Source organism: Manacus vitellinus, unplaced genomic scaffold (assembly GCF_001715985.3).
Source record: "Manacus vitellinus isolate BGI_N305 unplaced genomic scaffold, ASM171598v3 scaffold_15_pilon, whole genome shotgun sequence".
Lineage (NCBI taxonomy): Eukaryota > Metazoa > Chordata > Aves > Passeriformes > Pipridae > Manacus > Manacus vitellinus.
The window spans coordinates 15,631,275-15,656,352 of NW_021939122.1; the positions used below are offsets into that span (position 1 = coordinate 15,631,275).

The following is a 25,078-nucleotide window of genomic DNA, read 5'->3' on the forward strand; positions in this document are numbered from 1 at the left end:
GGTGACTCACATGCAGGAGCAGATTCAAAAGAAATCAGTGTTCATTTGCTTTAATGTGTTTGTCAGGAGCCTGCAGCGTTCATGGTCTGATTCATGGCGTGTCCCTGCAACAGAGTCAATTCTGTCTGTAAGAGTGTCAGTGTAAAAAGGTGAAAATGATAATCTCATTAATCAGCCCAGGTCAATCTCCCAGCACATATGAATCAGTACCCCAATACAGGGGTCTGAGTATGAGACAGAGGGAAGGTGACACTCATGATTTTGTCATCTGCTCCTCTTGTAGCTCAGCTTAATGCCTTTTCTGTTTCCAGGTCATTTAATAGTTCTGCCTCTGCTTCTAATGCACATTTCCCAAACCTTTAGGGAACTTAAACCATAGGAGTGGATACTGTATAAGGAGGAAATAAACACATGCTAATGGTATGTCAGTTTCCTGTATGACTAAAAGGAAAAGGATCGGGCATCCAGGACCAAAGAAATACCATCCTACTTTTAGAGTGGGAAATGCATCATTAAGTAGTGACTCTAAACAGGATTTGAGGTAGGTGGTCAACTAAAATGTGTGATCTTAGGGGATTTTGAGTAAAAGCCTTTTTGATTCTGGAAAGTTACGTCCAGTTCTATTCTTAGCAAGTTAGAAAGTCTTCTGAAAAAATTGGGTTCAGTTCCATGGTTAAAGAATAGGAAACTGTGCCTTTTCCTTGGCTTAACAAAGCTGTTTTGCTCTTGATCTTAACAGAAAAGACAAGGGGGTATAATTCCCAAGAAGCTGCAGCTGCGGTGGAAAACTGTCTATTTTCTAATAGAAACTTGCAAAATGAAGAAGGGAGAGAATCAAAGAGTTCCCGAGATTAGAACTGAGAATTGGTGTAATTTACTCTGCTCATAAATTATATTTAACCTGTAAATGTGCACTAGAAAAATTTACCGAGAGAATGCACAAAGGTTCTTCACTTTTAAACAGCAAATTTAAGGACCTCTTACAGGAACAGGGAGACATCATAGATACACTACTGGCTCCTTTTCTGAAAATCAATAGTTCTACACTGATTTATGGAAAAAGAAGAGAGATTTAATTTCCTAATAGTAAAGAATAGAGATTTAAGTTCCTAGTTGTATAGATTTTGGAAGTCATTGGAGTCTGTTCAATAGTAGAAAGAATATTCTATATTACTAATATTAGAATATTAGTAGTAGTGGATTTTCATAATCCTCTGCTTAATCAGTCTCCCTTATTCACTTAGGAAGACTTTGGAGCTTACATGCCAGATGTTTAAAGAGTATTGGCTTAAACAGTGCCATAGCCTAGAAGCAACAGGCTTTGAAATCATTCAGATTTCAGAAAAATGTTGCTTTTTCCAGAATTTGCCATCCTCTGAGAGGAGAAAGAATACATGTTCCCTGCAGGACCAGTACCATGGTACTGGGCTAAATGGCATCAAGATAACACAATGGTTAATTTTACTTTTTTATTAAGAAGTGACTTTTCCATGTTGGGATTTGAGGCTGGTCATACATGGTTCAGACTGACTTGCATTACAGCTGCTTCTTGCCCTGTACATTGACAGCTGAGGCTTTACTTCTGTTTTTGGGGCTATTCTGTCTTTCATCAGAAAAAAACATTTTCTGTGACTTCAAAACAAACTGCAGACTTAGCTAATAGAGGCTTTTGACCACCTGGGGAAAAAAAATCTCTGACTATGCTGAACACTTTAATCAGAAATATTTTAAATGCACATTTTTCCCTTGTTTCTTAATAGGAATATTTACAAGATCTGTTTCTTCATCACCAGAAGTTCCAGTTAGTTCTTGTGGAGATGGCTGGGAGAGCCTCAAAAAGAGGACTGTGAGGTGGGAGGGGGATGTGAGGTGACAGTTTTCAGCAGCAGTGATTTGAGAGAGATTGCTGATGGCCTTCTTCCTCCGCGCTGGAAGAAGCAGGATGAAAGGTGTAAGGACTTGTGCTGCTTCTGCATAATACAAAGAGATCTCCTGAAGTCTAGTGACTGGTTTATTTCCCTGTGCTGCTCAAGATGGACCTGCTGTAAGCCTCCTGCTCGGTGGACTTGGAGAAATACTGGTTGATTGTTTTTGCAACATTCCTGCATTCTGTGTTGTCAGGATGTGATGTCTTGTGTTCTAGCAGCATAATGGCTCAGCAAACAGTCCTGTTGTCACAAATGCATAAATAGTTCAGCAAGAAATGTAACAAAGGCTCTCTGATAATACAGAAACAATAAGCAGCAGGGACAATAGAATGTCTTGGGAAAAAGTGTCTTCTGTTAAGGCAGACATCATCTAGAGGATTAAAGAAAGTGTTATAAATAGAGAAATGCCTTTTAAATAGATTTTCTGTGATGCTGCTGCAGGTCTTTGAAGAATGAATGTAATTGACTGATGTGTTTTATTAATGTTCCTCGGTGTTTCAGAGAAATGTCTATCTTGTGATTGGACCAAAAATTTATCAAAATTTTGATTGCTTGATATAAAAGATAGTTTTACCAGCACAAATGGTGATACTTAGTCTATTCCCAGCACAATAGACTCTGGGCTGTGATGGTTTTAAACTAGAGAGCTGCCATTCTTCTGATACTTGATACCTGCATTTTCTACTGGGCAATCAAAACATTGTGTTTCAGTCTCTAACAGGTTTAACTGAAGAAAGTCCCACCTTTAATTTTCTGTTGTACCCCTGTACTGAAGTTTACTGTCTCCATTTCAGGTCTGGCTCATTGTGTTATGCTTCTAGAACACAGGTTTATAACTCAGAGAGAAACGTGTATCTTGTTCCATTTATCTCTGCTGTTGGACAGTAACTTCTGGCAGTGGTGAACATGTAAATCACCTGAGCCAACACAGCAAAATCTACAAGTGGTCTGTGAACTGAAACCCTTTGTTACTCAGTCTCTTCCTCAGCATGTACTAATAAAAAGAAACAATTCCACAAGCAGTGGGACTACTCAGTCTTGATCCAGTTTTTTTCAGTCTCTTCATTGGCTGTCAGATCAAACCAGTGCTGTGTTATCCTTCTGCCTTTGTAGGCAGATTCTCACCTTTCTGTAACTGCTGTATTTTAGGGGACAAAAAAACATGACTAATGCTAGGGCAAAGCTGAAAGAACTGAGGAAAATGTAGTGAAAACTTGTTTCTTTTAAGAAAGTGATACAACCTTGTGTAGAAACACAGAATGGATTTTTGTTTGCAATCCTACACAGAGGAAAAACACACTTTTGTTTCCAATCTTTATCTATAGTTTTTTAATTTGACCAGTTAAATTATACAAGCTACATACAATATTATCTTTGGGGCATTCTGTCTATCAATATGGAGAAAAAAATTAAATTTATATATATTTGATGGAGCATTGTTTTTTATTTTCTTGAAAGGATATTTCAATTCTGAATCAAGACAAAAAGTTATAAATTTTTTTTTTTTCATTTCATGTGATGGAAGTGTATTTAAAGATATAATCAAGTTGGCAGGTTGAAAACTGCTAAGTCACAGTGGACTTATAGAGTTGGTAATATGAGGATCCTTAATTGGATAGTAGCTTGTTTGTCCTGACCCACTAGGTTAGTGGCAAGCTTCTTTTACTCAGAGTAACTCCCTTGCATCTCATTTTCAATCTCTGAGCAAGTCATCCTGTGAATATTGTGCCCTCCTTGTTCTGGGGACTCTGACTGTGAAATAAGTTCTCTCCTTCACTTAACCATGGAAGTAAAAGTAAAGCTGAAAGTAAATGCTTTGAAAACCATTCCATGGACTGCATGGTACTGTGTGCCCTAGAGGGTCAGCAGCTGCTTTCCTGGAAGTCTGTGAAGATACTTCTCCAATGCTGCCGTGCCGGGATGTTGTCATGTGCCTCTCATACATCTGTATTTGAAGGAACAACGAAAGCCTGTTGTCACTAGACCTCACTCCCAGAAGCTGCTCTTGTCGCCAGCTGGGTGATTATGTACTGGTAAATCTGGATTGATGTTAAAATCTGGACTTGGGTTAAAGTTTAATTAACTAAACCACCGGATATGATTTGAATACCTCCACCCTGCCCCCCAATCTTATGGGAGCAGTTTCAGCCAGATCTCCCTGTGCACTGAGTTTCCCTTACTAAAGGTCTGTAGCTCAATTTCTCTGTGAGGAGGTAAGATCTTACTGGCCAGTGGAGTGCTACATAGTTCTTGTAATCACAAGTACAAGCAGAATTTGTACAGCATGAAATGCCTTCCAAAAACCCCCAACTTTATATCCCTAAATTTCAGGTTACTAAATGTCTATGGAAATTGTAATCCAATACAACTCAGGGAAATACTGAAATTACTAGAGTACATATATTTTCTGCTGCTATATTTTAAAATTATATTTCAGCTTCAATAAAACAATATTGTGTATTTTATATCTTTCATTGTGTTTATTTTTGTCCACCATCATCTTGCCAACTTCTAATGAAGGAAAGAATGGAGGTCTTTTTGGGATGCTGTGTAGGGGAATAGAAATGTGGGGGGGGGAAAAAAGGTGGCAGATTCTCTTTTCTTTTGGGTTTAGTTATTTTAAGAAGATAAATCACTAAATTTTCTGGCCTGGGTGTCATCATGAGAACTTGGTGGGGAATTAAAGAAAGACATTGCTAGCAGAAAACTAGAAGTGCTGCACAGAAAATATTTCCTGCAGCTTCTGCTGTAGTGGAATCCACCACACGTGGCAGCATGAATTCCAGATTTGCAAGAAAGATGATCCTGAACCTGATCCCCTCTGCAGGCAGAGCTCCAATGTATGTAACTGAGGAAGGACAGATTGTGATGTTTGTGTTTCCTTAAATGAGAGTGTAGGGTATGTTAGGTAAATGAGAAGATAGATGGATAAGCATATCAGCCTGTGAGAAGCTAAATTATATGTAATTAATAAAACGGTCCCATCTTGAAATTCAGTGGCTTGTGGCATGCAGAGGATCAAAGCAGATCATCAGAGAGTCCCTTTTGGTCTTTAATCTGTCAGTTCCAGGATACAAAGAGATCATGTGGAAAAGAAATGAAGGAATTCAGACTAAAAAAGAAAGCTGAAGTTTAAAGATGCATGATAAAGTCTTGTGCCAGTGTAGACTTACCCATCATGATCTCTGAGGAGCTGTGACTGGAGACACTTTTGTGCAATTCACTTTTTATTTGCTTCATCAGGCAAACCACCAGCACAGATGACTCATAGTACTCTTAGTTTCGAACAAACAGTGTTATAAATGGTTGTATGTTCAGAGTTGTGTTAACTCCATTGAGACTATGAGTGGATTTACTGTCTGAAGGATGGAAGATATGGCCATGAGAGGGGCAAAGGGTAGTGCCAATGGTAGTACTGAAACCCCTGAATACCCCACTAATTAATGCCACATTAATTAAGCAATGTGGGGACTTTTTATTATCCAGTGTCTGAATATTTCTCAGAAAGTCACCTTTCATGCTGTAACAAGCCAAGTCTTGGTCAGGCAGTTGGAGTGTTTGTGATGATGTGACACTGAATCTCAGTCCTCAGTTCCTATTGGATCCTTTGCCTGTGAATGGATGGTTGGAGGCAGGTCAAAAGTCAGTCTACCGCTGGGACATGGGCCTGTTAGGGAACCTGGCAGATGATGATTGCTTAAAACTGATTTTAATTTTTTTAAATGTTCATATTTTATTACTAATTTGCATTCTTACTGCTACCAGAAGAAAGTGGTTTTCTTGTAGTTCCTGTGGCATTTTATTTTGTTTCTGTTGAAGCAAAAGAAACAGTTCTAGACCCAGCATAGGAGCAGGGGAATAGAAACCTAATTTTTCTTCAGTATCTGGATTAATTTTAAGTGGGATGCTTGGTTTTGTGCATCTCATATTTTACAAATAAATAGATAAGCCTTTGTTCTTAAACCATATTTTTTTTTATTTACTGTATGTATGTGCCTTCTCATGCATTTGTGCACACCCAGCAAGTGCCAGCTGAGGCATAACTACTACACCTGGAGCAGCTGGAAGTGCTTTCCTAACTAGCAAATGCTGCATAACAGAGCAGAAGACTTCAAGGATTCTCCAGTCTCCTTTTTTTTTAATTACTGATGTGGGTATCCCCATTGTGACGATGTCACACAGAATAAATCTCTTGAATCAGTTTTAGCTGATCCATATAAACTTTTGAAAGGGTGTGTTTTTCTTTCATGGCAAGAGCAGAATTATATTGGTATTTTCACAATTCTGTTTCAGATGAGAAGAAGCAGATGGTTGCAAATGTTGAGAAACAGCTTGAAGAAGCAAGGGAACTGGTATGTTCTGGCTTTTCATATGTTAACTGCATATTCCTGGCAAAAATAATAGGATCACTAAATGGTAACATGTAACATTCATGCCCTAAAAATACTTAATTATATATTAGAAAACAAAATAATATTCTTGAAATAGTTCTTATTTGAGGATATGAAATACCCAGTAAGAGTGTATCCTTTTTTAATCTTGTGTTCCCTGATGCAAGGATTGCACTATTGCTGTAGGTCCATACAAAGTTACAGGCTTTGAGTTGTGGATTATGTCTTTTATTTTCAGAATTGAGTGAAATATTTATATGTCATGACTTTGTTTTTTGCTTGTAAGACCCAGGAATCTACTTGATTTAATCTGTCAGAACATCTTGTAGAGCAATAGGTCTTTTTTCTCTTTTAGTAAGTGAAGCGTGAAGGTGAGGACAAGGGGGCCATGGTAGGGTGGATCACTGATCCCAGAAGAGTGTCTGTGCTAACCAAGCATTAGTTAGTGGTTCACACTGACAGGAGAGAGCAATATGTGATGAGCAACATGTGTCAAGCAACTGTGACTTTTTTTATTTATTTTGTTCCCATTACAGCCTGTCATCTCTTCCATCTGGATGGAGAATAAAGTAAAGTTTTATAGATGTGGAGTAACTGAGCCAAGGTGTTGATGACAGTTGATATTGACTTTTTCCCCATGGCCAATAGTTCCTTCCCTATGCTTTTGTCTATTGCTTGCAAATGAGTTTGGTCTATCTAATGTCAGAAATGTAACCTGAGTGTTAGGATAAGGAAAGAAATTAGTGTTTCTACCCTAGAAGTTCTTATAATGGAGAGAACTTGAATCAATTATTTGCTTAATAACTAAATAATAATATTGAAATTAATTTTTGAAGTGGCATAGGTAGAAAAAGGTCTCTTTTTCAGGTCAAATGCTTGTTGGCATACCTGGTGCTTTTGGTTCAAAAATAGAATTAGTCTTGTAGACCATAGTATGGAAATAGCATCCAGGAAAGCTGGGTCTTGAGATGACTCTCTGCAATTTTGCCCTGTGAGGATGACAAGGCACCTAACCTCTCTGATTTGGTATTCTCAGTGAGAAACACGGAAAAATTACTGTCCCGCCTCATGATGTTCTGAAGATACATTAAGGCCTTTTGGGCACTTTCATATTCATACAGCTGAAAGAAAGTACAAATCTAGAAATGTTTTTCATCTCCTTTTCACTACAATTTGACATGGCAAAAAAGCAGAGCAGTACAGGGCATGGGTGGTCATTCAGATTTGGATTTCTGCTCAAAGTAGATTGGAAGGAGCAGAAATTGAGTTAATGGCTCCTTCTCTCCTTATGTCAGAAAAAGATCATCTAAATTTGTATTCATTACAAGATTAAAAAATAAATCCTGTATCTGTACTTCTATCCTAATGATGATCTGCATTTAATTTACTGGCTTTTCTTTCATGCTTTTGGTTTAGATATTTAGATTCAGTTATTGTGTTTAAGCAATTATCTAACATGTTTGTGATTAATGTCAAGGCTTGGGTTTAGAAATCAATTTGAACAAACCTGCTAAAACCAGAGCTGATTAAGATGATCCTCTTTTAAACTAAAGGTTACAGCAGAAAATCAAAATAAACCTAATTCCTTGCTACTGATAGTTTTAATACACTGGTTTGCTTCATTATCTAGAGTAGTCAAAACTAGGATTAGCTGATTTTGTTTTATTTCCTATTTGGCTAGGAAATAATACTCTCATGTATTATAAATATTATTGTAGAGATAATGTAATTACATTCACTAACCAGTGATTGTTTAAAACACTGTCTGCTTTGTTTGGGTAAAATCACTGGTGTAATTGATTTGATGTATGTGCAGAACTGACACAAAAACTTTCAGTCTCCCAGAGTGCCTTTTCAAACCAGAGCTGTGGAATGAGAGATCTCTGGAGAGAAATCCTGTCATTCTACATCCAGTGTGGAGTGTCTGAACGTTATTTTTACCAGGTTTTTAAGAAAGGTGAATGTTGGGCTAACCATGGGAAAATTCTTTGAGCACAAGATCTAGCATGTGCTAGAAGAGCTGGAATGAGCATTTTTGAGTGAAATTCTACTTTAAAGAAGAAAAAACTCTCTCTGTGTTGTTTACTTTTATGTTTTATGAAAGACACCACGAAATTGTTGTGTTGCAAATGCTTGGTTATTCTTATTTAGACATTTGGCTTTTTAATAATGCCCAAAATTTAGTGTTGCAAATGCTAGATTATTCTTATTAGACACTTTAAAAAAAAAATTAAATCTCTATTTTAGTTTCAGCACTTTAGAATCAGAATAAAATAGTGAAGCTTACATGTTCTATAAAATGCTAGCAGCTGTCCAGAGCAATTTCATATGGAAAAGTGCCTGTGGGAGGGGTACACTTATTTTGGGGTCTCAGTGAGCACATCAGCCACACTACGGTACTTTGTTTTATTTTTGCATGGAAATACCAGGGGCTGCTCTGCTTTATTTTATATTCAGTGCTGGGTGCTGTTAGGAGCAAGCCTACCAGGTTAAACTCCTGAGGAGCCTTGAGGATGCAATTTATGAATTTGGGTGAGAGTTGAGTGCCAAAATGCTCAGCTTCACCACAGTGGTGATGTTGTGGTTCAACCCCAGCCACCAACTCAGCATCACAGAGACACTCACACACCTCCCGCCTTTCCCTGCCCACTCGTGGGATGGGGGAGAGGATTGGGAGAGTAAAAGTGAGAGAACTTGTGGGTTGAGATAAAGACACTTCAACAGGGAAAGCAAAAGATGCACGACAAGAAAAGCAAAACAAGGAATTCCTTTACTTTTTCCTGTGGGCAGGCATTTTGCCATCCTCAGGAAAGCCAGGCCCCTTCACGTGTAAGGGTTACTTGGGAAGATGAATGCCAGCATTCTGAATGTCCCCCTTCTTTCTTCTTACCCCAGCTGTACATGCTGAGCATGATATCATATGGTCTGGAATATTGCTGTGGTCAGCTGGGGTCAGCTGTCCTGGCTGGGTCCCCCCAACTCCTTGTGCACCCCCAGCCTCCTGGCTGGTGTAGAAGTACAAGAAGCAGAAAAGGCCTTGGCTCTGTGTGAGCCCTGCTCAGCAATAATGAAAACATCTCTGTATTATTATCGCTGGTTTCAGCACACATCCAAAACACAGCCCTATACCAACTACTATGAAGAAAATTGACTCTACCTCATCCAAAACCAGCACATGTCAACTTTGAACATAGGCAGTAACAGAAGTTTGAGCTTGTAGGTTTTCTGAAGAAAACTTGAGCTTCTACACATATTTTGAGATTTAAGTGCCAGGATATTTTGTTTGCTTTAAGTAGATTTTAGCTCTGTTCTTGCTTGTGTATGAAAAGTATGACTTTTTTGGCCAATAATAAGCCTGAAAGTGGAGTTACATGAAAGTAGATTGCATTTAGGTTCACACCTGCTTGGACCACTGTCTTCTGCATGGCTTCTCATGGAAATTTCTCAGCCCAGCCACATAGTACTCATTTAATCTCATGAAGAAAAGCAAGGTGTTAAATATTGGTCAACTGAAATATATGTGCTTCATCGTTACACTCACTAATACTGCCACTTTAGAATGAACATTTTGAATTTCATGGACTGCGGTCTGATCGTTTATGCAACTTCTGTATTCACTGGGAAATGTTTTCATTTTTATCTAATAATTAAGAATTGGACTTCAATAAAATATTCTGACCTTGCACATATACTTATATATATATATGAGAGAAATGTTTTCTACGTTTGTAGAACATTTGAGATCAAATATATTGTGATGAAATTGATAAGAAATAAGCTATTAATTCCAGCTATTGGTTTAATTTACCCCTTTGGAAAGTTAAGCCTGAGCCAAAGAGCTGGGTAGAATTAGAAATTGCTTTGTGTGTTTCAATTCACTAGTGACCATTTAATTAAAGTCTGCTTTACAGTTTACTATTGAATATCATTTTGTATAATCAGACTAGATCAGGCAAAATGACTGTTAAGTATCTGGTAATTCCATTGATTAAATTCAGATGCTTTTCTTACAATATGAGGATGAAGTTTCAAAGTGTAAGCAAGTGATTACATAGGAATAAACTCCAGCAGTCCCTTGTGAAGACCTGTAACCATTTTGGGACCCTAGCTGAAAAGCATTTCTGTTCCTATCCTTATTGCTCAACCAAGATCAGTAGGAGATGAGTAAATACTGTTTCAAGAACCTACAGCAACCAAGGAGAGGTAGTCTCTTATCTTTTTAAATTAACTTGAAAAGATTTTAAAAGGGAGGTAAGGGATTCTTCAGCTGTGCAAAATATAACTCTTGAAGAGACAGCACCATATAGAGGAGGCTTCATGACCCAGGGGGCAGGTAATTATCAGCCCTGGTTTATAACTTCTTTTGATTTTCTGTACCTCTGTGCCATATTGTTGTGTTTCAGGCCCCTTAGTATTCTATATGGCAAGAATAAATAGAAAAAGCTTTTAAAAGATAAATTCTCTCTCTGATGTTTGAATACATTCAACTATGTACAGGTTCTTGAATAGGACTGTCATTAAACCCTAAAATTCAGCTGTATAATACACTTACATACAGATTTGGGATGTAGATTTAGGAAACCAGTTCAAGCTTTGTAATTCTGCTGAGTTAGCAGTATTTAAAGCAAAAAGGATTAGTTTATTAAACATAGAGACTGGTGGTAAATAAAACTTTTATATATACACATCTGTATATATATATGTGTGTGTGGCTATAAATAAATAAAATATATTTTTCAGCCAAGGCTTTCCAAAACTGCCCAGCTAGATGGACATAGGCTTTCTTCTGAACTATGCTAATTTGCAGGAATTATTTATCCTCAGTTTTACAATTTTCTTGTAATAAAATGTATTCATCACATTTGAAATTGAAATCCAGAAATGTTTGACTAGAATCATTCCTTCTAAGTGTCAATAATATTAATTTTGTCACTTGTTTGTTGACTTAAGGCTGTGTAAATATTTTGATAAATTCTTTATATATTACAGATTAAGCAGCATTTTTCTTTATAAAGAAGGAATATTTCTTAGCATTTGGGAAAAACTTGGGTAAATTCACTCTTGCTTTAATTAACCTTTTGATTTATACGTCTGCTCTTTCTTTTTACTTGTTAGCTTGAGCAGATGGAACTTGAAGTTCGAGAGATCCCACCTCAAAGCCGAGGAATGTACAGCAGTCGAATGAGAAGCTACAAACAAGAAATGGGAAAACTTGAAGCTGATTTCGTGAGTTTTTAACATATTACATAATGAAGGCATTTATGAGAATTTTTAAAATAAAATCATGCAGTTATTCAGGGAAATAAGAGGTATTTTTGACTAGTGTGAGAGATGAGTTCTGTTTGTATCTTGCTGTATATGTGCACAGATGAAAATCAAACTGGGGAAGAGAAAGTTTTCTTTTTGTAGCAATTCCATACGAATATTCCAGTTTCTAGCCTTCTGTCCCTTTGCCCTAGATCTCAGTTGTTTCTCTGCCATTAAATACCGTGAGTGTTCATGATGTATGCAAAGTAGTCAGCTTTTAATCCTGTTTCTCAAGGAATGACAGCTTGTAGTAATGTAGGCAGTAACATGAAAAGCAATATAATCTCCAATCTGTGGAATTTTTGAATGTAGCTTCTCTCATGTGCACTTCATTTGTTACTGTGTTTTCTGTTGCTCTTAGATTCTTCTTGGCTTTTGTACAAATTGGTATAAGTACTACATTTTTTGAGTAATGGATGCAAACTAACAAGATTCCCTTGTCTAGGGGCTTCTGCTACAGTTATCAGTCCTTTTTTGTGACTGGGATTTGTACTGAATAGATTTACATAGAGACAAAACTGTTTTCTGTAAAATCCTGAAAAAGTTCAAAGGGATTGCAAAGTGTAGGAAAAAGCTATGTTAATTGGCAGCAGCTCAGTTCCTCCAGGGTAGGGAGAAAGAACTAACTAGTGGCAGTATTTTCCATTCACTAGAGAGCTGTGAATTTCCTCAGGTTGCTGGCAACAGTTTAATCCTTCAGGGGCTGGGGAGTCGATGTTTATACCTGCAGCCAAGAAATCCAGCTGACTGTCACTCCTCTGTGCTTCTGCCAAGTTGAGGAGTTGCACAAAAATGTATTAGCTAGAAGATGGTTGCAGTTTGTAAAGTCTGAGGAATGTTAGAATAGGAAGACTCACATCTGAATTTTGGGACAGTCTCGTGCTGTTCCACTGTAGGAATTGCATCTGGCCGAACAGTGGCTTCCCAAAGAGAGCAGCTTCTGGACCAGTAGTGAATGCTGTTTATCTTCTCAGATGTGAGAGAATTTACTGTCAGCATATATTTGATGCTGGCCTATTTCTCTATGTAGACAAATGGTGGAATTTGTACTTCCATGTTCCCAGGCAATAGCGAATGAGAGAGTTCAGAACTGGACACTGTACAGAAGAGGAGGAATGAGTGTGAGGAAATGCATCTTAGCACTGGGAGTTACATGAATGCAAGAATGTGGTCAGAGTGAAGAAGGAAAGCAACACGAGAAAGGGGAAGGAACAGATAGTAATAATGGGTAAAAGCAACAGCCCCAAACCTAAGGATCTTCAGCAGAAGATCAAGGAGAAAAAGTGATGTGAAGGATGGAGCAAAGTACTGTAAGAAAACAACAACTATGCTTGAAAAAAAATCTCACTTATATAGCAAATAGTGTTGTTACAATGCCCTACAATGCCTTAAATGCCCTACATAGTTCCATTTTTAAATACTAACATTTTTCTGAATTTGTATGTGAGGATTTAAGGATCTTTTTGGATTATTATCCGGACAAATAGCAACTTGTTGGAAACTATATAACAAAATGATTCGGTTGTGAGTTCAAAGAGGGAAGAGGAGGAAGGAAGGGAAATACTATTTTTACTCTATAAGCTGCAGGGCTCTCAAAGGTAGAAAGTTAAAATATTTACTGCAATGGAAGTGCTTTTGATTGTTCTGCCTGAATATTGTCCTGAATGAGTTGTGAACTGTTTGACTGTAAGCAAAGCGTGTTGAGTTTATGTAAGAGCCGTAGCATACCTTTAGAAAAAGCAGATCTAAGTAATTATAAAATGAATTCACATTTCTAGATGACTGGAAATGATACTGGCAGTTTTGGGTTATGATCAACTTACAGGTTCCCTGGTCAAAGTTCTTGGCTTTTCTAAAAGGCACACAGATGTGAGCTTGCAAAGTTAAGTGTTCTTTATAAAGGGAGTTGGAATCTCAGCTGGATACCACTGTATTTGGCTTGGCCTTTCTTCCCAAGTGAAGTAGCATGCAAGCAGAGCAGAGCAGAGGGCATTTCTCAATCATCTTGAAATGTGTATTTCCTTTTAAATCAATTTCAAAAATTATATACTTCAATATACTTTTTCATTAAGTTCTATATTTCAAACATAAAGTGAATGCAGACCTGGCACTGGTAGTTTTCTTTTATATTCATCATAATAAACATGAGTTTTGATCTTGTGGTTATTTTTATGCCTTATAGCATCTTGCAAATTTGCCCTCACCCAAGCAGTTATGGAAAACAGCAGCATAGCAACATGTTTAAAAGTTAGGAGAAGGAAATCTGAGGTATGTGGACTGCCCGCTCTTTACTTGCAGGATGGACAACATTAAGGTTTATTTGTGATGTTTAATATCTAATTGGTGAGTTTATTTTATCTTAAGCAGTATGTGTAATATTGACAAAATGCTATCACTTTAATATCATTTATTATGTGCTGTGGCATCTTTATGAATTTATAGAGATTTTTTTCTATACAATTTACTATGCTGAAGTATATTCTGAAAAATACAGGTTTAAGATCTGTACTTAGAAAAGTTACTCCAAACGTGAGTTTTTTGTCTCTAACTTTTTAATCAAATAGGAACAAGTTGCTACCAGTGCTCTGCAGTCCTGGGATGTGTGTGAAGCCAATGACATCTACACTGTGCACTGTATTGCACCCGAGAAGTTGTAACTCACTAATTGCAATAAATCATATCTGAGGACTGTCATGGTTTGAGATAGCAGGAGGCCAACTCCAAACTTGCACAGGACAAAAAGCCACATTGCTCTATCTTGATCATCCCTCTTGAAGAGGAACAGTGATAATGAAAAAAAGAATAGCTCGATTTTGTCTTTAAAAGTACTCCAAAAGCACAGCACTGTGAATACCGATGGGGAAAATCCACAGAGCGAGCACTGCACCTCAACTTCAAGCAGCAGAGGTTCCTGCTGCTCGCCCCAGTGCTCTGCAGTCTTCTGTGGGGAGCAGATGCCTGGGGAGAAATACAAGAACAGGGCAAGCATAAAGTCACACTTCTTTACAAAATGTCTGTATACGTCTCGAAAGGCCAAGTTTCAGACTTGAGTAAAACGGATAAACCCTATGCTCTATTTTTTAACTTGCAGATGTAAATCTTGGTTTTATTATCTCATTTTCAATAGCATATACCAGCACCTCATTTTTGTAGCGGAGTTTTGGTCAGGTTAGGTCAGGAAAGCTGCATTCCCAGACCTGCAGGGGTCCGGGGCTCCTGCCCGGCCGGGCTCGCTGGGCTGCAGAGCCCGTGGTACGTGGTAATGGCTCTATCTGGTGGCCCCACGCGGAGTTGCAGAACACATACTTGTGCTTTCTGGGTTGATTCAGGTCTTAGCACCACCTGCTAAAGAGTTCTTGAAACTTGAAACAGTCTTCCTATAAGCAGGTCGTTTTCCTCCATCTACTAATGCACTATTAAGTGGTCTAAGCTTGCAATTATTTTTTTCCAACTATTTCAGATGTACAATGCCCATGGTGCCTGCCTGCATGAAGTAAGTTCTGAATGAAAAAAAAAAAGTCTTTTAAGTACCAGGACTATAGGTGGGATTTATTCTTTCAAATGAAGCATTTTTTGTTAATTGTTACCTGGAAGCAGCCAGTGATCTTTAAACAGTGGGGATATGCACTGGTAAAAGGCTTCCATATTTTATAAACATAAATTTGACATAAATCTATCCCAGTCCATGTAAAAATGGGATTATGTAAACTTAGCAAATGTGTGGTTATCTGCTAGCATTTGCATCCATTCCAAGTGTTCCATGTACTGGCTCAGTATCAGGGCACATAAAGTAGAAAGAAGCAAAGGCAGGCATTCTCCTGAAAAACTTACAGCTGAAATGTAAGGCATTCAAATAGATGAGGAAATATAAAAATCCAGTAAGACCACATTATATGGAAATATTCCTATTACAAAAATGAATACTACATAATCAGTGTTGAAAATGAGATGAGTATATTCAACAAGAAGAAATACCCATCAAATAAAGGAAGCAGCCTAAGAACTGTTCCTGTTCCTTCAGCAGCACAGAGGTAAATTTTGCAGGTAGCGTTTTTTATCAGCCCAAGGGACAGTGCTCATTCCTTTTAAATTCTCAGAATTGGTACTGATCTTGGTTATTTTGACTTTCAGAATAACCTTTAAAAGCAAAAATAAAGGGGGGGGAAGTTAAATAGACAGATATATTGTATAAAACTCGATTAAACATTTAAACATTTTGGCATTTAACAATAGCTTCAGTTCAGTCAATAATGAAGATATATATTCACATTTCATACCTCCTGCAGATTCTGTTTAAGATCATTGTTAAAATGTCAACTGCTGTTAAGCTTTAAAAACATTTAAGGAGATAAGCCATGGAATTTCATTTGATAAAGTTAGCTACCTTCTATAATGCTCAAGTACCACCTGAGTCCAGAAGCTCACCTGGACAACTGCTACAGCTGTGTCTGTTATGTTCTGGCTGCTAGTAGCAAATACTGCTACTCTTATTTCAGGTTCAGTCACCTATCCAGAGAAATACTATGAGCATAATGAACAACATTTGTCAAAGGACAAGTTAGTGGCCTGTATCTTCATGGCCAGAGTCTTTCCTAGCTCTCCGCTTTGAACTAAAACTTTAAAGGCTCGACTGTGGCTGCTGGATTATTTTGGTTTATAAAGCAAAGCTTTATTGCTTTGTAGTTAAAAATCATAAACCATATGTGGGACTGGTGTATGTGCATCTTCATGGTTGTACCCCAACAATGTTATTAAGAACAGGAAACTCACCATGTGAACACACCATGTATGCATGAACACCCTGCCTGGGCAGGTTCACATGCCTGTAGTGACACTTGATCTTGTTCACAAATTTGAAACTGAAACCAGATCAGTTTTCACTATGTGAGTAGTACAGCTCTTTGGAGCAGGGCTGTGGAGGATTTGTTCTAAGGCACACAAGATTGAACTGATTAAGTTTCAGAAGAAAGGAGTTGAATTATCTGACCATGTACTTTGACAACCTAATTTTGGAGAAGCATGTTGTGAACAAAATGTCCTTCACTCTGCTGTTTTTATAGATAGCATCACCTCCTTGAGATAAGTAATCAGTGCTCTACCCTTTACACAACCTGCTCCTTACAGAGACACTGGGGTTTTTTTCCTCTGTTCCTTTTTCTGATAACTTCTGATGTGATATATGTCTGCCTGGCTGCAGTTGAGTATTAGACCAACTTCTTTTCTATAGAGGCAAATTACATATTGTCTTCACTTGTTTTCACTTGTGTGCCTGCCTTGGTGGGTTTGTGGGGGAAGAAGATGGAGGCATTTGACATTTTGCAATTACTTTATTCGTAATACTGCTTTTTTAAATGGGGAAAAAGTGATACAGGGAAGAATATTCTCTTTTTCTTCTTTTTGTTTTAGTAACATTCAAAGCCTAAACTGCATTTTTTTATAGTTTTGTATGCAAGTATGGAGAAGGAAGGAAATTTATTTCATAATGGAATTTACTAGTGATGAGATGCTTTTCCTTAGAGGAAAGTGTGAAAGATGGGAGTTAACATGCTTTATTTATAATTAACCTAAAGGGTTATGATCATCTTAACTGAAATTCCTGAGACCACACTAGTGAAGCACACCTTACCTCCTGGGTTTTGTAATTCTGTAGATACTGCTTACAAAGAATCCTCCCATGTTTGACCAATAAGTGTGTTATGCATCTCATAACACAATGTGTGAAGAGATAATATGCTGCGTAAGAGCAACCAAGCAGCAAATTTTTAATGTCGATAAAACTAATTCCATAACTAGATTCTTCTCTCAACCAACTCCCCCTTGACATTCTGTGTCTGTCTCCAGAGATCTGGCTCATCTGTTAACACGGAGGGCTAAGACTGGTGAGTTTTGTGGTATGCTCTTTGTTGGTCCTTCAGCAAGTTGTGGTGGAGCTGATGCACATGATTTTAAGAAAAACCAGTTTGTGGAGCTCTAGACTTGGCTGAGTGATTACAAATAAAAGTGTTTGCAGGAAGTGATTTGGTTAGTCTGATAATTCTTGTGTCTGGCTGGGGGCTATGAATGAAAGGCATATTGACTCATACAGGGCACTGTAAGCAGTCATGCTTCTTTCCTTTCTCCCTGCATACACACAATGTTTCTATACTAAATTAAGCTGAAAAGTGGTCTGTAGCAGAATGAAATCCTTCTGTAAAATATATTTTAAGGCATCTAATAGAAATTCAGCATGATATCACCTCTGCTTTTTTCACTAAACATGCTGGCAGTTTGTAGACATGTCTGGATGCCAGCCCTCATCAGCCTTTCCCAGGTAGAGAACTATAATTTCTATATTTACCATGAAGTTTGTTCTTATGTTAAAACTTCTACTTCTCGAAGTAGTAGAATTAAGTATGTTTGCTCTTGTTTCTAGCAGAGAGTGGAAGAAGCCATGCCCACTCAAAATTGCTTCTAGCCAGCTGCTGAGTAAATTGTCTTCATAAACAGAAGGTAAATGCTGTTTTGGTGGGGGGCAGAAGCAGGAAGGGTTTATTGTTTCCCACTTTCTCAGTGATTTCTTATTTTAATCTAGTGATAACTCCCCTACCTGCCACACAAAAAGAAGCAACTGTCACTGTCCTGCCTTTGATAGCAGCAGTAATAAAGGTTCTGTAGCTTGAACATTGGTGTGGGGTGCGGTGATGAATGAAGCAGAACAGAGTGTATCTCACTGTCTCTTCGTTGTATTGCTCACTTGTACTCATTTAAGTAGAGGTTTGATTTGGTTTTTCTATCATGAGTTAGAAACTTAAAGATTACAAGAAGAAACATCAGACAAGCTGAGCAAAACCCCACACCTTTGGAAAGTGTTTGCTTTTCAAGCTACAACTGCACTCTAAAGATCCTTAACAGGTTATTAGTTTTTTTTTATTTTCCCCAGCGAGAGCGAAGCCAGTTTACATGTCACTGCAAAGTAAGGAGAGACATGTGCTACTGGTAAAGCATAAAAAATGGAGAGAAGGTTGGGTTTGACTCGGGAGGGATGAATTCCAGCCTTTTCCAGGTATCCCGGTGTGTTTGTCCAGGGAGTGACACTGGGTGGCGCTGTTTGTTTGCAAAGCAAGTGCCGTCGGTTCTCCCTCCCCTTTTCCCCACAGTTTCCTTTTTTTCTTTTTTTTTTTTTTGCTTTGGTAGTAACTGAAATTACTGTTTCATGAATAAAATATTTCTGGTGGGATTTGCATTTCTATATTGGCTGAAGATACTGTGTTGAATGTTTTATTAACCAGCCCAGTGCAACTGTCAGCCTATTAAAGAGATCCAATGGACCCTGTTTAGCTAAATAAACTAAATAAATCCAATTCGTCAAATTGTGTTCCTGGCTGTTTATTTTCCATTCTTTTGATGTACAGTTTATTTTAAGTTAAAGCCACATAGTTTTAAAAATTAATGTGAAAATAGAATTTAGTGTTTGAAACATGAGAAGACTAATTGCCATGGTCAAAAATAGCTTCCCTTTATGGTGAAGTTGCCATCTGGTAAATGGTGAACTTTTTATTTGTGACTGATTAACTGTCCCATGCCAAAAATTAGTTTGGCAAACGAGTGGTTAATGGCTTTTTTTTTTTTTGCCTGCTTGCTTTTGTTGCTTTCATGAAGAGAAACTTGAAATATAAGCACTGCTGTTAAAAGTAACTGTTTCTACCCAACTTAAAGAGGTTTGTGCTTTATATTGATATTTTCTCAATCAGAATTCAAGGGGAAAATTTTATATGATCCTTACATATTAAATGCTTGCTGAAATACTGATGGCATCATAGGCTAATATTAGAGTGTAAAAAAAAATCTCTTTACATAACTGGATGTATTGTATGTCTAGTTGTCAAACAGTTGTCAAACATTACAAATAATAGTATTCTTTATATTCTGCTAGTACCAATAATATTTTAGTTACCTTGTTTTTTGCTGAAAACCTTTGCCATAAAATAACAGGAGACAGGCTATAAATTTATGATAATGTTATTGGCATAGTAAAAATTGTCTTTGCCAGTTGAAAATTCTTGTAAATACAAATGTATTCTGGAATTGTTAATAGAGAAATAAAGAAACAGTGATGGATGTATTTGCTCTTTCTGATGCTTTCCATAGCACTGCTTTAGTGATGTTATGTGTTAACTTTTATGTGTTTTTCAAGAAATCAGAATTGCCAGGTATCATGTTATGCATAGTTTTATTTTTATGATTTTGTGTTTCCAAAAGTGGAATACTGAAATTTAGTGCACTAGAGATACAGTTCTATTAAATTCCATATCTGGCTTTTTTCTCAAGAAATTGACTATAATACCTTAAGAAGTCTCTGTGAAAAGCTAATGTGTTAGTATGAATTTAATAATGCCAGGTATTCTTTAGAAAAATAATTTAATCAATTAATTTTACCTTTTTTCTTACAAATGTTGGTTGAATTTAACAGAAATTGTAAATTTTTCTTATTACCTTTCCCACAGACTCTAACCCAAGAACAGAGTAGATATTTAGGCAGATGTCTTCAGTGTTGGATAGAGTGCTGTTCCCTTGTGTAGGTAGACTTTAATTTGTCCTGAAAAATATTAAATATGTCTAATATTTTCTAGCTGCAGGCGTTTAAAAATGGTATTTAAAAGCTAAACAGCACAATGTTATCCTGTTTTCTCAGATAAAACCTTCCCATTTGTGCTCTAAGCTGGTTCTTTTTAACATACCAGTAATATACACAGAAGGAACTTTATGGTTCAGTAAAACTGGCTAGCACAGGGAAAAAGGAGATGGGCTTTTGTAGCAGTGGACGTGTTGTCTTGTTTCTGGCTTAAGACTTGGTGAGGAAGGAATATAAAGTAAAAAAAATGCAGCTGAAAGTGTATTTGAATGATTTTCCCTCCTCCCAGTAACGTTTTTTACTATGTGAAGCATATGGAAAAAGTGTGAATATCTCTGTTCTTTTGTTTGGTAACTTTTTATTTGTATTCTGCAATAATTTAATAGTCCATCCTAAGTACAGTCAGCTTCCCTTAAAGCTGCCGTAGAAACCACAACAAAAAGTGATTCTTGGCCACAAAATCAAATTAAACTTGCTGTTCTTACTCAGTTAGGGAGGAAATCCCTGTAAAGGCTAGAGGATCTAAACTTGTACATTTGACAATTTAATACTTGTATACATTTATAATAAGTGGATCAAATGCAGCACCTCCCTTACTTTTCATTTGGTTTTTATAAACCGCCTTTAGGGTGTCAGTGCTAGGAAAATAGGCCTTTTCCAATATTTAGTGAATCCTACAGAGATTTCACTCCTAAAAGAGGTGATCAATGAAAATTAGAGTAGAAATATAAAGAACAGATAGTAAAAAGGAATATAGCAGGTGGCCTCTGGGATCAGCAGTAGAACAGAATAATTTTTCCTGCTGTAGTAACATTTCTGATGTGTGTAATGAAAAAAAGGTTTTGCTAACTAAATATTTGGTGCCTGGCACGTAAAGAGAAAGAAATTGGGGAGTGTGTGTGGGCTCTGCATGTTTCCCATTGAGTGGCATTTGTCCTTGCTTTCTGAATCCCCACAAGTTTCCAACATGTCTTTATTTTGTTTTTTGGGTTTTTTTTTATTTTCTGAGAAGTTAAGACTAGAATGAATAAGGGTAGTGTTTGCCAACTTACCCTCCCGGTCAGCGTGGAAATCACTGAATTGCAATTGCAGGCTTTGTACCTGTTCACTAAAGACTCAAATGAGAATTCTGGCAAGTTAAAGAAAAGGCTTGTATTGTGTCTGGTGGGTCTTGGCTTGGGCCTTAGTTAGAAAATGCTCCTGCATTATGAAGTTAACACCTTCCTTTTCACTGATTCATGAGTAGAAGATTTGAGCCATTATTAAATCGAGCTGTAACCTTTGCTAGGGTGTATCAACAACCAGGAAAAAAGTGGTATTTAATATTTGATTTAAGAGAGAATAATTGCATTAGTATCAAAGCAAATAATCTTATTTCAAAATCGGAACAGTAACTTTCCATAATGATGGGTGGTATTTTGGGACGTGTAACTGCAGATATTTCGTCACGGGGATTCCTATTTGTGGAGTGCCTTGCACAAAGGGGTTTCTCACACATGGCTACAGCTCTTTGGCACTGTAATAATAAGTATTAACTAAATAGAACTTTGCAAATAACTAAGTTGCTATGTTAATGTGTTTCTTGTGATTATTTTTATTTGTTTAAGAAATGCAAGTTACTTTCAATGTTATGGATTGTTCCGTTAGTAGTTTCTTTGAAATTTTGGATTTTCGTATTATAATATGTGTCTGTTATAATTTTTAGCATCTTTAAAGAAGAAGTGTTTATCTAGGATTAATGTGGTTGGTAGTAAAACTAATAATGCTAAAACAGGGACTTAACTATAGTGGTAGGATTTTTTTTTTAATCAAAAGAATATATTTGATTTGTAATGACTGTTTTGTATTGTTCATAATTCAATGTTATTAATACCCCCAAGTGACCATGGGATTCTCTCTTCTTTCCAACCAGTCTTCAGGAGAAATCAGACTCTCTGGTTCAGTTGTGTAAGCTTCCCACAAAGTTAGTTCAGTCAACTAAATCAAGGTAAAAAGTTACAGAAAGGTCAGGATTAAGTTAGGGGTTGCTAACCTGAATTGCTTTCCCAGCCTTTTTAAGCCCTTAGTGCTCCTTTTGTCTTTTTCTTACCTTCTGTCATGTTGTCCTCCTGTTAGATCTTTATTTCAGTTGAAGGCACCTGGGCTGCATCTTTCTCCTGACCCATTCTTGGAGTCAGTTTCAAACCTATTATTAAGGTCCCCTTTTTCCATTCATGAGTTACACGTGTAGCATTCAGCAATGCAGATCGGTGGCTCGGCACTTGTGCCCTGTAGAGTTCTTGGTTTAAAATGCATGGATTTTAGAATGAGCATAGGGAAAATTTGCTCCTCTCCATCCTCATTTTCCCTTTGCTTTTTCCGCTTCTCTTTCTGGGGCAAATGTTAAAAGTTTTTACGTTTAATTTGTGCCTAAAAAGTACTCTTGCTAAGGTCAGAACTGCTCAGTTCCCTTCTCTTATAATACAGGACCAATTTGCAAGCCATTTGTATGTTTTAAAAATTGTCTTAACTGAAGTTTCATGTACAGTGGTAGTGTTTGGTTTGATAGTACTGTGATTTTTGAAGTGAATCCCCAAATTTTCCTCACTTACTGCACGTGAGCCTGAATAGAATTGCTTTTTGAGGAAAGTGAACTGGAAACTCCATTTTAGGCATACACCAAACAGACATGAGGGTGTGGATGAAAGGCTGGTGTTTCAGACAGTTTTGAACATGTTGAAGTGAGGATATTTGGTCTAAGAACTGGGCCAAATCTATTCTACAATAAAAACTGTAATCGTGCACATTGCAGAAACAATAGTGGAAGAACTCCAAGATGCTACCTGTCCTGATGTAATTAAATGTATCCTTTTGGAGCAAGACTACATTTTGAAGTCTTTTCTTCCTTTGTGGAAAATCTGGGCCTTGTGGAAATTTCCATTCCCCTTCTGGTACCCTGTTCCAGACAAAGGAAAACAGGATATGTGTTTCTGTGGCCTGAAGTATCACAGAAGCACAGAATGGTTTGGTTTGGAAGGGACCTTCAGGTCATCTAGTTACAACATCCGTTGCTGTGGGCAAGGACAACTTCCATTAGACCAGGTTGCTTAAATGCCCACATTCTTGACGTCCACAGTATCAAATCCTGGTATGAGCTTGGTTGTATAATAGTAACATCCTTCTCTGTATCTAATGCTGAGGTGTAGAGTGGGACTTGCTGACAAAAAGAAAAGCGTCTTCCAGCAAGAAGAACTGTCAGTGAACACCCAAACTCTGCTGTGCCTCTGGCTGTCATTTGGCCTGAGTTTGGCTTGGGCAGGAGTGTTTGAACTAATCTATACAATGGAGTTTGTCCTTGCATTCAGATAAATAAGGGTTAGTTTTTTCCCCATATAGAGCAAGCTGTTGCAATCTGGCCAGAGTGACTCACTGGTGAAATGTTTGGCTGTGTACTGGTAGGGGGGATGAAATTCTTGGAAAGAGGCTGTGCTGCCCTCTGTTACACTTTTGGGGGAAGTATCTATAAAGAAGTCAGAATAGGTTGTTCTCCTGACATTATAAACAAAGAAGGTGGACCTTTGATAGTAGCAATCTTCTTGAGGGAATTGAATCAAGCACCTCCTGTGGAAAGTGCAAACAAATGTATTGCTTTGCTCAACTTCAGAGTTGTATTCAAAGCTTCTTGTGCCTTATATTGTAACTTTTATGAGGCTTAGTATATTTTAGAAAGAGAAATCGTTGGCATATGTTTAAGTATAGGTGAACAAATTTATGTGTTTGTATTTGTTTGGATGTTTTTTAACATTAATAAAGTCTTTTCCCCTGCCCCAAAAATTCAAAGTAGAATTCAAATTCTCCAGGATATATAGTCTGTCTGTAAGCTTCACTGTTGGACACATCACTTCAAAAATAGCCATATGAATAAAAATATGTGATGCACTTATTGACAGAGAAAAGCCAATAAATCCAATTTGATTCAGGAAGCTGAGAAATATTTTAATAACTTTCTGACATTTTCCTGTAGTTCTTATTTACCTTATCAATAGTTATGGTGACATATGATTGTCAACTTTTTATATTAAACCAAACTAATAAATTAAACATGTTGTGTTTATACCTGATGAAAGCTGACGTTTTGGAAAGGTGTTAAAATATACTGACAGGTCTTGTTCATAAACTCCTTTGGTATAAATATGTAGATGACATCTTTAGATATTGTTTGTACATAGGCTGATAGGCAGGAAACGTTGACAACGTAACAAATGCAAATGTCAACCCCACAATTTAACCTTTCTGTGTAGGAAAAGATGTTAGTTTTAAGTTACATGTATCTTTTAACTTTATTTTCAAAGTTTTTTTTGAGCCTGTTATCATTGCTGTTTCATGTGCCACTGAAAGTAACACTGCAATAAGAAAGATTTGCACTTAAGAGCTTTTCTCTGTGGTGTTCCTACTTAAATGACTATAGCTGAGAGGGTGGGTTTTTTTCTAATTCTTTTTATTTTTCATAATTGCCTGGTACCGTCTGAATCTCTCTGCAATATCATCTGTTCATTCCTAACTTGCCAGTGATTCAGAGCTTGTGTGGCTCAAGGGCAGTAAACCAGTAAAACTATTCTAAGATATTAGAGCAGTTTGTTGTAACAACAGACACATGTCCTTGGCTTTGACCTGGATCAGGGTTTCTTCATATGTAGGATGTTTCTGATTTGACCTCGGTCTTCTCCATGGTGATGTAAATACACTGTGTGTTCTCTACTTGGCTTTTTTTCTGCATTCTCCACAAGCTGTGGTTAATACCCAATCGTGCAAAAGTTATGGCCAGTTTTGGGTGTCCAGGGCCCTCAGGGCACCAACAGCCC

At 37.3% G+C, this 25,078-nt stretch overlaps 1 protein-coding gene across 5 annotated transcripts in view; it reads left to right on the plus strand.

Annotated features, from left to right (window-relative positions):
* Positions 1-25,078, plus strand: part of VTI1A (vesicle transport through interaction with t-SNAREs 1A) — a 271,283-nt gene that overhangs the window by 703 nt on the left and 245,502 nt on the right. For all 5 annotated transcript variants that reach the window (XM_025894787.2, XM_025894788.2, XM_018069313.3 and 2 more), the window contains exons 2-3: positions 6,222-6,280; positions 11,435-11,545. In XM_025894787.2, coding sequence (XP_025750572.1) covers positions 6,222-6,280; positions 11,435-11,545 — 170 coding nt within the window. The remainder of the gene's footprint in view (positions 1-6,221; positions 6,281-11,434; positions 11,546-25,078) is intronic.